Source organism: Cololabis saira, chromosome 18 (genome assembly GCF_033807715.1).
Source record: "Cololabis saira isolate AMF1-May2022 chromosome 18, fColSai1.1, whole genome shotgun sequence".
Classification (NCBI taxonomy): domain Eukaryota; kingdom Metazoa; phylum Chordata; class Actinopteri; order Beloniformes; family Belonidae; genus Cololabis; species Cololabis saira.
Window position 1 is genome coordinate 9,053,388 of NC_084604.1, and position 17,211 is coordinate 9,070,598.

Here is a 17,211-nt window from a genome sequence, read left to right on the forward strand (position 1 = left end):
GACGTCGCAACGTCACGACAGGAGCGATGCGTGAAACCACGCCCACAACTAACTCCGCCGGACCGGAGATTCCACCATTTTTCCGTAGCGGTGTATCGCGTCATCGCGTCATCGCGTCAGGCAGCCAATCAGCACAGAGCCTCATTATCATAGCCCCCCCCCCCGCAGAAATAACATATTTAAAGTCTGGTTCAAAAAAAGCTGTTTTAGTCTAAATCATTTAATTTTAACACCCATGACAACTCTGAGGAGTTGAAATTATTGTACCACGCCAGGAGACTATTCCAATTAGTGGATTATTGATCTTTTGCATGTAAACGGGTCAAAGGCAGTCCCCAGCCTCCTTCTCTCTACTCTTCGCTGTGCTTTCCCACGGTTCCTGAAGGCACCACGGCGAGCGTGCCGGGGGTCACGGGTGAAGGTGGAATCTCGCACCAGCAGCACCAAACTAGCAACCTCTCGGGTTTCAGACAGCTGACACCTCCGAGTCCGGATGACATAACCCCCCATAACCCCCCATAACCCCCTGCTGCGAGACTTTACACATCACAGACCAACCTCTGAATACCTGGCGTGGAAAAACCTCTTAAAGTCTCTTTAACAGGTTCTTTCCAACCAGGTGAAGAACTGGACTGAAACTGAGTCTCTAACCGATTTTCGTGCATGTACTTTGTACGTTAAACCATATTTTGGGGCTTGAGGCACGAAGTTTTATCTGTATGGACCAATCCGATGAAGGGGGGGGGCGCGCTTTTTGGCTTTTTGGCGTCTTTTCATCGCCACGGTAACGCTTTTGACTGAGAAAAGTAATGCCCATCGTCGCAGGATCTAGATGCACATTTTGATAAATAACACACCTGGGTGCATGTTACGGTTCGGGCAAAGAAATGGCCGAAGGAATGGCATAAATTGCGCCAAAATTACACAATTAATTCAAAATGGCCAACTTCCTGTTCGGTTTCGGCCATGGCACCAAGAGACTTTTCTTTAAGTTGCGACATGATACAGGTGTGTACCGATTTTCGTGCATGTACGTCAAACCGTATTTTGGGGCTTGAGACACAAAGTTTTCTAGGGGGCGCTGTTGAGCCGTTAGGCCACGCCCATTAATGCAAACCATTAAATATCAAATTTTTTGCCAGGCCTGGCTTGCGTGCAAAATTGGGTGACTTTTGGGGTCCACGTTTAGGGGGGCAAAAAGGCCCTCATTTCGTCGGAAGAAGGAAAAAAACAAGGAAAAGAATTCCTACAGATACAATAGGGCCTTCGCACTGGCACTTTTCCACTAGTACCTACTCAGCGCGCCTCTACTCGCCTCGCCCCCGTTTTGCGCTTCTCCACTACGGGCCGAGGCGGGTGGAGGCGTGCAGAGTAGATACTTTTTCTGTATCTATTCTGCCGAGGTTCTAAGCGTGCTGAGTCGGCCCTGTATCTGACTTCATAAAAAAAAACACTTTCAAATAAACGTAATAAAAAAAATTACAAATTACGCAATTAAAAAAAAACACTTTCAAATAAACGTAATAAAAAACGTATAAACTACGCAATTTAAAAAAACAAACATCTTCCAATAAACGTAATTTAGAAAAAAACTAACAAAAAACAAAACCAAAACTATACAACAAAGTTATAAAATAACACAAAATAGCTATCGTCAAACACAGATAGTCATATTGTTTTTTGATTCAAAGGAAAAAAATATGACAATGGTGCTAAAAAGAGAAAAATAAGAAAACCCATCTAACTTAAAGGAGCTGTCTGTAAGAAATGGCCAAAACTGGTACTGCAGTCACTTTCAAAATATTGTTGAGCGGCGTGTCCCCTCCCCCTCCTCCCTCCAGAGGTTGCCAGGTAGGCTGCAGAATGCAGCAGGAACGTAGGCTGCCATGGCTGCGATAATTAGAGCCGAGCTGGCAACCCGGATGCCGAAACAATACTGACTTGGTGATTGGGAGATAGGTGGAGGGTGGAGCTTCAGAAACAATACTGACTTGGTGATTGGGAGATAGGTGGAGGGTGGAGCTTCAGAAACAATACTGACTTGGTGATTGGGAGATAGGTGGAGGGTGGAGCTTCAGAAACAATACTGACTTGGTGATTGGGAGATAGGTGGAGGGTGGAGCTTCAGAAACAATACTGACTTGGTGATTGGGAGATAGGTGGAGGGTGGAGCTTCAGAAACAATACTGACTTGGTGATTGGGAGATAGGTGGAGGGTGGAGCTTCAGGCCAAAACAAAAAATGACAACATAAACATCAGTTGAGGGCTGCAACTCCTCTTTTTAAACTGGAATATCCTGGCTTAACATAAGTATTTGAAATGAACATGATTTTTAAATGTCTGTTGACATATCGGGGTCATTTTATGATTAGTTTTATTATTGCTCTTACATACAGCTCCTTTAACAATTATCATGATATTTCTTCATCAAACTGGCTTTGTTGAGAAAAAAGTCAAAATTTCGACTTTATTCTTGAAATTGTATTTCAACATTAATCTCGACATTTTGACTTTTTTCTCGAAGTGCACAATAAAAAAAAATCTTCCCCTCTCAAATATTTTTCTCCTGCATGGCCCTGATACTCTTCCGTATTTAATCAAGTGGCCGAGGCTGAGTTTTCCATGACAATTCCTTGGTCCCTGAAGGCAGCAGCTGGCTGGACTTCAGAGCTACTACGACTCTACACATTCATTCATGAGGCTCATTCACGCTGCAGCCACGAGCTTATTTATTTGATTCCTCTTCACGTATCCAGGGCGCCGCGTTTATCTGGGCTCAGGTTCTCAAGGTCACGTTGCCCCGGCGACGCCCACATTCCTCCCAACGCCCCCCCTGAACACTGTTGGGTTCCTCCCACTGGCCTCCTGGAGTGGAACCTGGACCCGAGGGGGCTTCAGACACATGTGTGTGTGTGTGTATGTATGTATATATATATATATATATATATATATATATATATATATATATATATATATATATATATATATATATATATATATATATATATACATACATACATACATACATATATATATATATATACATACATACACACACACACACACACACACACACACACACACACACACACACACACACACACACACATACATGTTTTTTTGTAGTTTTTTTTTTTAGACCCCTAGAACCGTTAACCCAGGGGTCACCAATCCTGGTCCTCGAGGGCCGGTGTCCTGCATGTTTTAGAGTTTTCTCTGCTTTAACACACCTGATTCTAATTAATCATCGTCCTCAGCTTGTCATCCAGGGCTGCACGTTTCTCTTAACGACACAGTCACTTTTATCACGGTGCAATGAAGCAGCGAAACATGGCCCTCGAGGACCAGGATTGGTGACCCCAGACTTAACCTCTAGAACCCCTAGACCCCTAGAACCCAAGACCCCTAGAACCCTTAACCTCTAGAACCCCTAGACCCCTAGACCCCAAGAACCCAAGACCCGTGGAACCCAAGACCCCTAGAACCCTAGACCACTAGAACCAAAGAACCCAAGAACCCTAGACCCCTAGAATCCTAGACCCTAGAACCAAGAACACTAGTACCCCAGAAGCTAAGGAACACTAGAACCCAAGAGCCCTAGAGCCCTAGAACCCTAGAACACATGACCTAGAACTAGACGGGGTTTTGCCATCTTGAATTGAACCATTCCGGCCAGTTCTGGCCCGTTCCGGCCGGATCCAGCCCAGTTTACCCTGTTTACCCGGTTTGGGTTCAGGTTTAGACCCGCTACCGCTCAAACCCCCTCCCCGTGGTGTGATGGTCTCCTCCCAGATCTGGAGGCGTTGAGGTGTCGACGAGGAGCGAAGGTCAGCAGGACGTTCAGCAGCTAATGAGGCGGGTAAATGACCCACGGCGCCTGAAGGCAGCATTTAACGCCTGTCCTGTAAGGTGAGAGCAGGCAGCAGCTGTCAGCTAACACACGCCGCGGCTAGGGGGGGGTCTCAGTCACACCACCGTCCCCCAGAGAGACCTGCCTCTGGTGTCTGGGCCAGATCCTTCAACCCAACCAGGACCAGGTCCAGGAACACAACCAGGACCCACAACCAGGACTAGGTCCAGGACTTCCCCAGGACCACAACCAGGACCAGGTCCAGGACCAGGTCCAGGACTGCCCTAGGACCACATCCAAGACCACATCCAGGACCACATTCAGGACCAGGTCCAGGACCACGACCAGGACCAGGTCTCCTTCCCCACCTGCTGTTGGAGGGGCACCAGAGCAGGTGTGGTTCCAGGGACCCGGGGATCCAGGATCCGGTGATGGTCCAGGACCAGTTCCTGTGATCTCCTGCTGGTTCAGAAGGTTGACTCGTGTTGCCGTCGGCAACGAAGGAGGACGAGGACGAGGACACCATGTTTTACCTGTGGTGTCTCTTGCTGTGTCTTCAATGTCTCTGCAGCGGTGAGTCTCTGGTCCCAGACCGGCAGGTCCTCTACAGACCACTAGGGTCCAGATCCAGACCTGCAGGTCCTCTACAGACCACTAGGGTCCAGATCCAGACCTGCAGGTCCTCTACAGACCACTAGGGTCCAGATCCAGACCTGCAGGTCCTCTACAGACCACTAGGGTCCAGATCCAGACCTGCAGGTCCTCTACAGTAACCCTGTTCCTCTGTTCCAGGCCTCCCGGCCCCCCAGGTGCTGAACCTGCAGGTGGTCCCTGGGGGGTCCGTGGTCCTGCCCTGTGGGGGGTTGGCCTACCGAGACCAGGACCGGGACGGGAGGGTGGTCTGGGAGCTGTGGAAGAGGGACCCGCTGATGTTCCTGCTGGAGGAGGAAGTGGTGGCCCCCCGCCCCCCCCATGTTGGTGCTGCTCCTCCGTCGGTTCCGTCCTAGCGCCTCGCTAACCCCGGGGTTCTGGTTCTAGTTCTGGTTCTGATGCTTCGACGAGTTTAAACAACCTCACTAACCTCAGGTTTCTGGTTCTGGTTCTGAAGCTTCTGAAAACCATGTTTGCTGTGTTACGCACTTCCCCAGAGCAGAACCCAAGAACCCTAAAACCCAAGAACCCTAGAACCCGAGACCGTAGAACCCATGACCTAGAACCCAAGAACACTAGAACTCCAGAAACCCTAGAACCCTAGAATCCAAGACCCTAAAAGTCTAGAACCCTAAACCTAAGACCCCTAGAACTGTAGAACTCATGACCTAGAACCCAAGAACCCTAAAACCCAAGACCCAAGAACACTAGAACCCCAGAAAACCTAGACCCCTAGAACCCAAGAACCCCAACACTCAAGAACCCTAGAACCCAAGACTCTAGAACCCTAGAACCCAAGACCCCTAGAACCCAAGAACTCAAGACCCCTAGAATCCTAGACCCAAGAACCAAGAACAGTAGTACCCCAGAAGCTCAGGAACACTAGAACCCTAGAACCCAAGACCCTAGAAGTCAAGAACCCTAGAGCCAAATAACCCTAGAACCCATGACCTAGAACTAGACTATGGTTTTGCCATCTTGAATTGGCCGGTTCTGGCCAAGAACCCAAGAAGCTCAGGAACCCAAGACCCCTAGAAGCCAAGAACACTAGAACCCAAGACCCTAGAAGCCAAGAACCCTAGAACCCAAGAACCCTAGAACCCATGACCTAGAACTAGACAGGGTTTTGCCATCTTGAATTGTCCGGTTCTGGCCAAGAACCAAAGAAGCTAAGAAACCCAAGAACACTAGAACCCAAGACCCCTAGAAACCAAGACCCTAGACCCCTAGACCCTAGAACCAAGAACAGTAGTACCCCAGAAGCTCAGGAACGCTAGAACCCTAAAACCCAAGACGCTAGAAGTCAAGAACCGAAGAACCCTAGAACCCATGACCTAGAACTAGACTATGGTTTTGCCATCTTGAATTGGCCGGTTCTGGCCAAGAACCCAAGAAGCTCAGGAACCCAAGACCCCTAGAACCCAAGAACCCTAGACCCCAAGAACACTAGAACCCCAGAACCCAAGACCCTAGAATCCAAGACCCATAGAACCCAAGAACACTAGAACCCAAGAACACTAGACCCCTAGACCTAGAACAGTAGAACCGCAGATGTTGAATAAAAGAGGAAGTGATCAAAGACTCCGGAGGACGAGGCCGTTAGCGTTCTGTCTTACTGAAACAGCACCGGTCTGGAAATGACTAGAACCTTGACCTTCCAGGAAAGGCTGCAGCTGCCGTCCCAAGACCAGTTCTGGGAGGGGAACTGGTCCGTGACGCTGACAGATGTTGGGCTGAGCGACCAGGACGACTACTGGTGCCTGTTGGACGACCAGATCATCTCCTGGGTCCACCTCCATGTGGACGGTGAGTGGGACCTTTAGAGGATCTAGTGATTGTCCTGCTTTTGGTACGAAGGCTTTAAACTTTTTAAACTTTAATGAAAATAAAACTGAGGTCCTAGATTTGGTCCCAGTGCTGCCTGAGACTCAGATGTAAATCTCTGTAAAACCCCTAGAGCCACATGTCAGAGGTACGACCAAAAATCTTGGTGTAGTTTTGGACTCAACAACAAATTAACTCAGTTGTAAAATCTAGTTTGATGCTTTTATCCGAGGTTAAACCCTTTTATCTTTTTCGAAAACTTTGAGAAAGTTATTCACGCCTTTGCGTCATCCCGCCTAGACTACTTTAATGCCCTGCATGCAGGCGTTAGCAGTTAGCTGGTCCTCCCCGTCCCGTCTGCAGCTGGGTCAGAACTAGGACGCCAAGGCGGGACCATGTGACATAGGATCCATTTTTAAATTCTGGAATAATTTTAAATTTGTTTTTATTTTTTTTATTTATTTATTCATTTATTTATTTATTTTTGTCTGCATATATATTAATGGTTAATACCATGTTGGTAAAAACCTGAGGCATATATATATATATATATATATATATCAAAGTTTATTTAGACTGGACAATGCATATTAATGTACTCTACATGAAGCAGTGTAAATACACCGGGTTTAGCAGAAATGCTAGTTTCCACCCGCAGTCCCCACAAACAACCAGACACACTCACACTCACACCTACGGGCAATTTAGAATGATCAATTTACCTAGCATGCATGTTTTTGGACTGTGGGAGGAAACCGGAGTACCCGGAGGAAACCCACGCAAGCACGGGGAGAACATGCAAACTCCAGCATATGCATTTTTAATGTATAATATACATTTTAATATATCATATTTATATATATATAAAATGTATTTATTTTTTTTATTTATGTATTTATTTTTAATATTTTTTATTTTTATTTAAATTTGTTTTTAAATCTGTACATGGTCTTGCACCCTCCTACATCTCAGGTCTTTGAAATATCCATAGACATGCTATGGTTCTTAGATCAGATGACCAACTCCAGGCTAAAGAGCAGGGGGGACCGGGCCTCTGTAGAACCGGGCCTCTGCAGGACCGGGCCTCTGCAGAACCGGGCCTGGTTCTGGACCGAGCTGCACATACGTCCAGCTCCTTCTATGGCTGCTTTTAAATCTCATCTTAAAACTCATTTTTACTCACTAGCTTTTAATTCACCATGATTGTTTTATTGTATTTATGTGTTTTATGTTTTACGTTGTAAAGTGCTCTATAAAGAAACTTGACTGGACTTCTGCTTGACTTCATTTGGTTTATTACAAAAGTGTCTCCTTCATCCTTCGATGCCGTTTCAGACCCGGATGAAACCTCCGGTCAGGAGACCTGGAGCACGGCGGGCCTCTGGTCCGGGGATGGACCCTCGGAGACTCCTCTTCCTGTCCTGGAGGAGTCCACTGCTGTCCCGGGGGAGTCCACTGCTGTCCCGGGGGAGTCCACTGCTGTCCCGGGGGAGTCTACTGCTGTCCCGGAGGAGTCCACTGCTGTCCCGGAGGAGTCCACTGCTGTCCCGGAGGAGTCCACTGCTGTCCCGGAGGAGTCCACTGCTGTCCCGGAGGAGTCCACTGCTGTCCCGGGGGAGTCCACTACTGTCCCGGAGGAGTCCACTGCTGTCCCGGAGGAGTCCACTGCTGTCCCGGAGGAGTCCACTGCTGTCCCGGAGGAGTCCACTGCTGTCCCGGAGGAGTCCACTGCTGTCCCGGGGGAGTCCACTACTGTCCCGGAGGAGTCCACTGCTGTCCCGGGGGAGTCCACTGCTGTCCCGGGGGAGTCCACTGCTGTCCCGGGGGAGTCCACTACTGTCCCGGAGGAGTCCACTGCTGTCCTGGAGGAGTCCACTGCTGTCCCGGCGGAGTCCACTGCTGTCCCGGAGGAGTCCACTGCTGTCCCGGCGGAGTCCACTGCTGTCCCGGAGGAGTCCACTCCTGTCCTGGCGGAGTCCACTGCTGTCCCGGAGGAGTCCACTGCTGTCCCGGAGGAGTCCACTGCTGTCCTGGAGGAGTCACCTCAACCAACGCAAGGTCAACTTCAAGGTCACTTTCTTCTTTTTCTAAACAGTTCAATATAATTACACCAAATCTCTTTCCTTGAATGAAAGGGAACAGAAAGAAGACTAACGGTGCATCCGAAATGCCATACTAAACAGTATATACTAAAAAGTATACTTAAAGGTAAAGGTCAGTAATGTTGGAGAGCTAGCAAGATTTGAAAGTGGCACCTCCTCTAAGCCCCGCCCCCTCCTCCCCCTCCCGTCAGCGCTCCGTCCAAAGCCACGCCCCCACAAACTTTGGGGAATGCGCATTTGCAGGAGTTTTCCAGGACATTTTGGACAGCACATTTTCAATAAAACTACCCCATGTCTCATTCATCTGTAAGTGAGGCCAGTTTTAGGGGGGGGCAGGGGTGGGCTGTGCCCACCCAAACCTGCGTCCTGCCCACCCAATCAAAGTTATGGGGATCCTTTATTTTTTTTATAATTTTATTTTTTTATAAATATAAAAAAATATCACAGAATATCTGTACCGTTTCTGATTGGGTGGACACTGCGCATCATTGTTACACTGGGACACTCTGAGCCGAGGACGACCCGTGGGAAGTGGACACAGGGGGCTGGAGGCAGCTGGAAGTAGAGAGACGAGAAGAGAGCGCGCATGGGACGGAGGGGGGGCGACTTAAAATGAAGGCATCTGATTGGTTCTTTCCCCCCTGCCAATCCTCTGGTGCTCTGACCAATCAGTGCCACTCGGTGCGCAAAAAACAGATTGGTCAGAGTTTTTACAGGATTAAAGCTGTCAGAGAGGTCGGATTTTTTTCTTTCCTTTTTCTGAACACATTATTCACTGGCTACTCTCAGGATGGAAGGACCATTTCACCCAGTATAACAATAAATGTTTTTGAATACGACTACAGACTATACCTTTAAGTTCGGCACACTTTTGAGTAAATATCAGTAGTATGCATTAATTCGGACGTACTATAACAGCGCACACGTCACTTCCTGCCATTGGGAGGAAGTGACGTGTCACAGCAGCAGTAGCAGCGCTCCGCTATTTCCCGTTTATCCTGGCCGAAACAAGATGACATTATATAATGTTTATATATACGAATATTATAATATTAATATTATATAATAATATTATTATACTTAATATTATACTTATAACATATACGTATCACTTAGCAACCAAAAACCGCTGCATTGCATTGTGGGAAGTTTCTGCTTTGCTAGTGTCCATCAATCCACACTAATACATTTCTCCGGAATGAGTATGGATAGCGCATACTATTGAGTATGCAATTTCGGACGCAGCCTAAGTTTATTTTATCTGTCCCCTTTTCCAAAGAAATCACATTTCAATTAAGAATAAAATTACAAATTACGCAATTAAAAAAAAAACACTTTCCAATAAACGTAATTAAAAAAAAAACAAACTGACAAACAAAACCAAAACTACAACAAAGTTATAAAATAACACGAAATAGCTGTCGTCAAACACAGATAGTCGTATTTTTTTTTTGATTCAAAGAAAAATAATGTGACAATGGTGCTAAAAAGAGAGAGAGAAAAAAGAAAACCCACCTAACTTAACAATTATCATGATATTTCTTCATCAAATTGGCTTATTATTCTTTTAAATGAAATGAAATGATATGCATTAATTTTGTCCTGAATTTTTTTTTTTTTTTTTAAAGATCGCTGTTCCTTTTAAGTTATACTTATTTTCTCTTTTTTCAAAATTTGTATGCATATTGATTGGCAAAATGTTCTTATGAGCTAATTTCCACATAATTTGCAGAATTCTGTCGTCCACTAATTCAAGACATTTCAACAGTTTTAACTGAAGGAATAATGGATTTAAAGGATGACTATATTGTTTTTTGCTAATTATTCTTGCTGTCACAGCTGTGGCTTTAACTCAACATGAGTTCTGTAGATTCTGATGGTCCAGGTTTGAGTTTGAGCCTTAGAGGCCACCGTACACCTGATGGTTGTCTTGTTTTCTTGGTGGTTGCAGCGGCGACAGAAGTTCCTCCAGTGGAGGAGGAGGAGGAGATGACATCACCTCCAGATGACGGTGAGTCGACTCCTGACCTCGTAGCACAGCTGGAAGCAGATGTTTACTGGAGGACCAGACCTGGACCATGTCTGGTTCTTACCTGGACCATGTCTGGTTCTTACCTGGACCATGTCTGGTTCTTACCTGGGTCAAGTCTGGTTCTTACCTGGACCAAGTCTGGTTCTTACCTGGACCAAGTCTGGTTCTTACCTGGACCAAGTCTGGTTCTTACCTGGACCAAGTCTGGTTCTTACCTGGACCAAGTCTGGTTCTTACCTGGACCAAGTCTGGTTCTTACCTGGACCAAGTCTGGTTCTTACCTGGACCAAGTCTGGTTTTAACCTGGACCAAGTCTGGTTCTTACCTGGACCAAGTCTGGTTCTTACCTGGACCAAGTCTGGTTCTTTTTTTTTTTTTTTTTTTTAACCTTGTCTGCACACATATTATTCATTGATACCATGACGGTAGAAACCAAAAGTGTATATATGTGCATTATTACTATATGTAATATATACATATATATACGCACACATATGCGTACACATACATAAATATACACATACAAACCCAGTGTTTTTTTTTTTTTTTTTTTTTTTTTGGGGGGGGAGGGGGTGGGGGGGGGGTGACGACATCCACTGCCAATCCAGGAAGCAGGAACACACGGAGACACACGTCAAGCACTGGAAATCTGCAACAAAAAACCACAAACAAAGCACGAAACCGGCACGGAGCCAACCAAAACACGAACAGCAATCAACCTAAATCTTGAGATCTGATCGCAGTCTGAGCTAAGCTATCGCTACCGCTACCTAAACCCAAAAACTAGAGAGCCAGCATGCAGGTGAACAAGCCAGTGTGTATGTCTATGTGTGTGTGTGTGTATGTATATGATCATGTGTGTGTGTGTGTGTGTGTGTGTGTGTGTGTGTGTGTGTGTGTGTGTGTGTGTGTATGCATGTGACTAAATGACTATATGTGTGTATGTGTGTGTGTGTGTGTGTGTGTGTGTGTGTGTGTGTGTGTGTGTGTGTGTGTGTGTGTGTGTGTGTGTGTGTGTGTGTATGCATGTGACTAAATGACTATATGTGTGTATGTGTGTGTGTGTGTGTGTGTGTGTGTGTGTATATGCATGTGACTAAATGACTATATGTGTGTGTGTGTGTGTGTGTGTGTGTGTGTGTGTGTGTGTGTGTGTGTGTGTGTGTGTGTGTGTGTGTGTGTGTGTGTATGCATGTGACTAAATGACTATATGTGTGTATGTGTGTGTGTGTGTGTGTGTGTGTGTGTGTGTGTGTGTGTGTGTATGTGTGTGTGTGTGTGTGTGTGTGTGTGTGTGTGTGTGTGTGTGTTTGTGTGTGTGTGTGTGTGTGTGTGTGTGTAATAAACCAAACAAAGCTCCACCTGAAGTGTATCTATAGTGGGGGAGGGGGGGGAGCGACCCCGCCACCCGCGAGACCAGAGGCCGACAAGGAAGAGCCCGGAACCCAGGCCACCGGCAACCCCACAGAGGGGAGAAGTAGGAGGGAGGCAACCAAGTCTGGTTCTTACCTGGACCAAGTCTGGTTCTTACCTGGACCAAGTCTGGTTTTAACCTGGACCAAGTCTGGTTCTTACCTGGACCAAGTCTGGTTCTTACCTGGGTCAAGTCTGGTTTTAACCTGTACCAAGTCTGGTTCTTACCTGGACCAAGTCTGGTTCTTACCTGGACCAAGTCTGGTTCTAACCTGGACCAAGTCCGGTTCTTACCTGGACCAAGTCTGGTTTTAACCTGGGTCAAGTCTGGTTCTTACCTGGACCAAGTCTGGTTCTTACCTGGACCAAGTCTGGTTCTTACCTGGGTCAAGTCTGGTTCTTACCTGGACCAAGTCTGGTTTTAACCTGGACCAAGTCTGGTTTTAACCTGGACCAAGTCTGGTTTTAACCTGGACCAAGTCTGGTTCTTACCTGGACCAAGTCTGGTTCTTACCTGGACCAAGTCTGGTTCTTACCTGGACCAAGTCCGGTTCTAACCTGGACCAAGTCTGGTTTTAACCTGGACCAAGTCCGGTTCTTACCTGGGTCAAGTCTTGTTTTAACCTGGACCAAGTCCGGTTCTTACCTGGACCAAGTCTGGTTCTTACCTGGGTCAAGTCTGGTTCTTACCTGGGTCAAGTCTGGTTTTAACCTGGACCAAGTCCGGTTCTTACCTGGGTCAAGTCTGGTTTTAACCTGGACCAAGTCTGGTTTTAACCTGGACCAAGTCTGGTTTTAACCTGGACGTGGTCTGGTTCTAACCTGGACCAAGTCTGGTTCTAACCTGGACCAAGTCTGGTTCTTACCTGGACCAAGTCTGGTTCTTACCTGGACCAAGTCTGGTTCTTACCTGGACCAAGTCCGGTTCTAACCTGGACCAAGTCTGGTTCTTACCTGGACCAAGTCTGGTTCTAACCTGGACCAAGTCTGGTTCTTACCTGGACCAAGTCTGGTTCTTACCTGGACCAAGTCCGGTTCTAACCTGGACCAAGTCTGGTTCTTACCTGGACCAAGTCTGGTTCTTACCTGGACCAAGTCTGGTTCTTACCTGGACCAAGTCCGGTTCTAACCTGGACCAAGTCTGGTTTTAACCTGGGTCAAGTCTGGTTCTTACCTGGGTCAAGTCTGGTTTTAACCTGGACCAAGTCCGGTTCTTACCTGGACCAAGTCTGGTTCTTACCTGGGTCAAGTCTTGTTTTAACCTGGACCAAGTCCGGTTCTTACCTGGGTCAAGTCTGGTTCTTACCTGGGTCAAGTCTGGTTTTAACCTGGACCAAGTCCGGTTTTAACCTGGACGTGGTCTGGTTCTAACCTGGACCAAGTCTGGTTCTTACCTGGACCAAGTCTGGTTCTTACCTGGGTCAAGTCTGGTTTTAACCTGGACCAAGTCTGGTTTTAACCTGGACCAAGTCTGGTTTTAACCTGGACCAAGTCCGGTTCTTACCTGGGTCAATTCTGGTTTTAACCTGGACCAAGTCTGGTTCTTACCTGGACCAAGTCTGGTTCTTACCTGGACCAAGTCCGGTTCTAACCTGGACCAAGTCTGGTTCTTACCTGGACCAAGTCTGGTTCTAACCTGGACCAAGTCTGGTTTTAACCTGGGTCAAGTCTGGTTCTTACCTGGGTCAAGTCTGGTTCTTACCTGGGTCAAGTCTTGTTTTAACCTGGACCAAGTCCGGTTCTTACCTGGGTCAAGTCTGGTTTTAACCTGGACCAAGTCTGGTTCTTACCTGGACCAAGTCTGGTTCTTACCTGGGTCAAGTCTGGTTCTTACCTGGACCAAGTCTGGTTCTTACCTGGACCAAGTCTGGTTCTTACCTGGGTCAAGTCTGGTTCTTACCTGGGTCAAGTCTGGTTTTAACCTGGACCAAGTCTGGTTCTTACCTGGACCAAGTCTGGTTCTTACCTGGGTCAAGTCTGGTTCTTACCTGGGTCAAGTCTGGTTTTAACCTGGACCAAGTCCGGTTCTTACCTGGGTCAAGTCTGGTTTTAACCTGGACCAAGTCTGGTTTTAACCTGGGTCAAGTCTGGTTTTAACCTGGACCAAGTCCGGTTCTTACCTGGGTCAAGTCTGGTTTTAACCTGGACCAAGTCCGGTTCTAACCTGGACCAAGTCTGGTTCTAACCTGGACCAAGTCTGGTTCTTACCTGGACCAAGTCTGGTTCTTACCTGGACCAAGTCCGGTTCTAACCTGGACCAAGTCTGGTTCTTACCTGGACCATGTCTGGTTCTTACCTGGGTCAAGTCTGGTTCTTACCTGGACCAAGTCCGGTTCTTACCTGGACCAAGTCTAACTTGTCTGCATATATATTAATGGTTGTATGTATGTTGGTAAAAACCTAAGGCATATGCATTTTTAATACATCATATATTTAGTTTATTAATAATTTATTATTATTAGGCTCAGAAATACTTAAAGAAACACCTACTGATATGCAGTTGGCCCTAATGATTTGGGATGAAACGCATAACTGACGAAAGAATCTGTGTGACCGGCAAGTGTTTTTGGTTTTTTTTATTGAGGGAAGTGGGGTGGCCAGCAAATTTGTAGGGGGGGCCATGGCCACCCCTGGCCACTCCCTGGTGGCGCCACTGTGTAAAAGATGCCACAGCTACCTTACTTAACTTTGTTTATTATAAGCATCTTGAAGGCGGTAAGAATCATGCTAGGCTACTTTCTGTTGATTTCTCGTCAGCTTTTAACACAATGTTTTAGTAGATAAACTTGCATGGCTTTGGCCTGGATATGTGTCTTGTGGGTTGGATTTTTGACTTCCTCACAAAAAGATCACAACAAGTAAGAGTGAATGAAATATTGTCTAGCCTTTTATCATCCTCCACTGGGTCCCCTCAAGGCTGTGTTTTGTCTGTCCTGTGTACATTCTGTACACAAACGACTGCCGTAGCCATCACACCGTATGCAGATGATTCTGTTATCGTCAGCCTGCTTAGTGATTATGAAGTTAGCCATGGCCAGGTACTTGATGATTTTATATCTTGGTGTGATAAAGCCTTCCTTCAAATTAACGTTTCTAAAACAAAAGAGGTTTGCATTGATTTTAGACGTAAATCCCCAGTTCCTCATTGTAGTGTTCTTCACAACCAGCCAGTTGAACTATAGGGCCAAATATCTCGGCACTATAATTGATAATATGCTCAAATTTGATGTGAACTGTGATACGCTTTGCAAAATAGGTCAACAAGGTGTTTTTTGTCTGAGGAAGCTCGCTAAATTCCAGGTAGACAAAACCCTGATGAAAATGTTTTATAGTGCTTTTATTGAATCTGTTATTTCATTTTGTATCATTTGTTGGTACGGAAATCTTGCCAGCAAGGAAAAAAACTCCCTGAGGAGAATTGTGCGTGTTGCTCAAGTCTGGTTCTAACCTGACTGACTTGTTCTGTTTAGTTAGTTAGTTAGTTAGTTAGTTAATCTTTATTTCGGTCAATTATAAGCAGGAAAACCAATAAGCAAGATAATAAACATTTACAGGTTTTTCTTTGGTCAACATGGTGATTATTTTGACTGAAAAGGTCTGGGCTTGAAGCATAAAGCTTATCTTGCCCACCTTTTAACATAATAGAATATGCAAAAAGAACAAATTAAGTATCATGGGCTACACAAAATAATAATAATAATAATAATAATAATGATAATAATAATAATATTCTGGCTATTTTGTTCAATATAGCCACAGCCCCAGCCTTAGAAGAGTGGTTTTAACAAACCTTGATTGTATATCCAGATCCACTATCCAGTCACCATGCAGCCAGTCAGTGTGTGAAAATAAACTAAAAATATCCTACAAAACTTCATAAGCCAGCACAAAGTGTATGTTCTAGTTTATGTGAAAGAAAGAAAATGTATGCAGTGGTCGCAGGTTCGAATCCCGGCCTGCACACCTTTGCTGCATGTCATCCCCATTCTCTCTCTCTACCCCTTTCCAGTCTGCATCTTCAATAAAGGGCCACTAGAGCCCAACAAAAATCTTAAAAAAAAAAAAAAAAAAAAAAAAAAAAAAAAAGAAAATGTATGAGAATGCTATGGTGAGATTCTACGGTGAGTTGTGGTTAAAAAACTGTGGCTAAAAAACTTGCCAACTTCCCACTTACCATGGGTGTGGCCAAGCTGTCACTCAGGGGCCAAACTGCTAAAACAAATCAATGAACTAGAACCAAAAATATGGGAAGTGGTGAAATCATAAATATTCCTTTAATAAAAACATAAATGCTGTTTTGGCTTCTACAAATAATAATAACTGTAGTAACTGTAATAATAATAATAATAACTGTAATAATAACTGTAATGATAATAATAATGATAGCTCTGAAAACAGAAAGTGAAAAGATGCTAAAGAAACCGACAAAACCAATTTAGGTTGTCATTTCATCTCATGCATGTGTATTGTGTCTATACATCAAATCCTACTGTACATACTATACATGCATACCGTATGTTCATACCAGTACACACACACACACACACACACACAGGCACACACACACCTACACGCATACATGATGTGTACATTCTTCTTTGTTTGCTAATTCAGCTTCTATATATGTGTCCATTACCTTTGCTTTGAATAATAGCTTATATGCTTTTATTGAGTTTGCTAATTTAAGGTCGCTGGTGTTTAAGTCTCGACAGAATCAGAGCGGGTGGACTCCTTCGAGGACCAGAACCCGTCGTTTCCCGTCAGAGGTGAGTTGACTTCATACCACAACAAAATAATAATAAAAGAACGTGTCAGCTGTCAGTAACCATGACTCTCTCCAGGCCCCCAGGAGGTGACCTCTGACCCCCCGGAGTTCCCCTGGATCCTGGTTGGACTCCCCGGTGGCGTGCTGCTGGTCACATCGCTGGTCCTCGGTACTCTCCGAGCTCTGGGGCACATCTGAACCGCTCGGGATGGATGGATCCCGGCCTCAGGACCGATAGATCCCGGCGGTTCTGCCGCTGCACCTCCAGAGATCTGAGCTCGCCTCCGGGTTGAGCTAACGAGAGGACGCCTCGTCGCCTGACGACAGAAGAGGTCACCGCAGAGCTGTTCGTAGCAGGCTGCAGTACCGGCCGTCAGAGTCCTGGGCAGGGACGGTCTACACCGGTCCAGGATCCTGATACTCATTCACAATGAATCTGTCCATGTGTCCATGCTGAATTCATAATAAAGCTATAAGCTAACCGTCTCCAGCCGTCTCACATCGCTGCCGAGCCACATCAGCTGTTTATCCACCCAAACCTCCTCCTTCAGATATAACATTTGAAATGACAGC

General features: G+C 45.9%; 1 protein-coding gene across 2 annotated transcripts; it reads left to right on the forward strand.

The window, feature by feature from the left end:
- Window positions 1-3,888: 3,888 nt before the first annotated feature.
- On the forward strand, window positions 3,889-17,120 carry LOC133464673 (zonadhesin-like). 2 transcript variants are annotated; one of them, XM_061746795.1, is made up of 7 exons: window positions 3,889-4,424; window positions 4,644-4,825; window positions 6,164-6,308; window positions 7,662-8,384; window positions 10,380-10,439; window positions 16,577-16,639; window positions 16,715-17,120. In XM_061746795.1, exons 1-7 carry the CDS (start codon window positions 4,376-4,378, stop codon window positions 16,834-16,836), a joined length of 1,344 nt encoding a protein of 447 aa, XP_061602779.1. In that variant the 5' UTR covers window positions 3,889-4,375; the 3' UTR covers window positions 16,837-17,120. The 2 variants fall into 2 exon arrangements, with proteins under 2 accessions (XP_061602779.1, XP_061602778.1); XM_061746794.1 differs by having other exon boundaries at window positions 3,890-4,424; window positions 7,662-8,396.
- The last annotated feature ends 91 nt before the right edge of the window (window positions 17,121-17,211 follow it).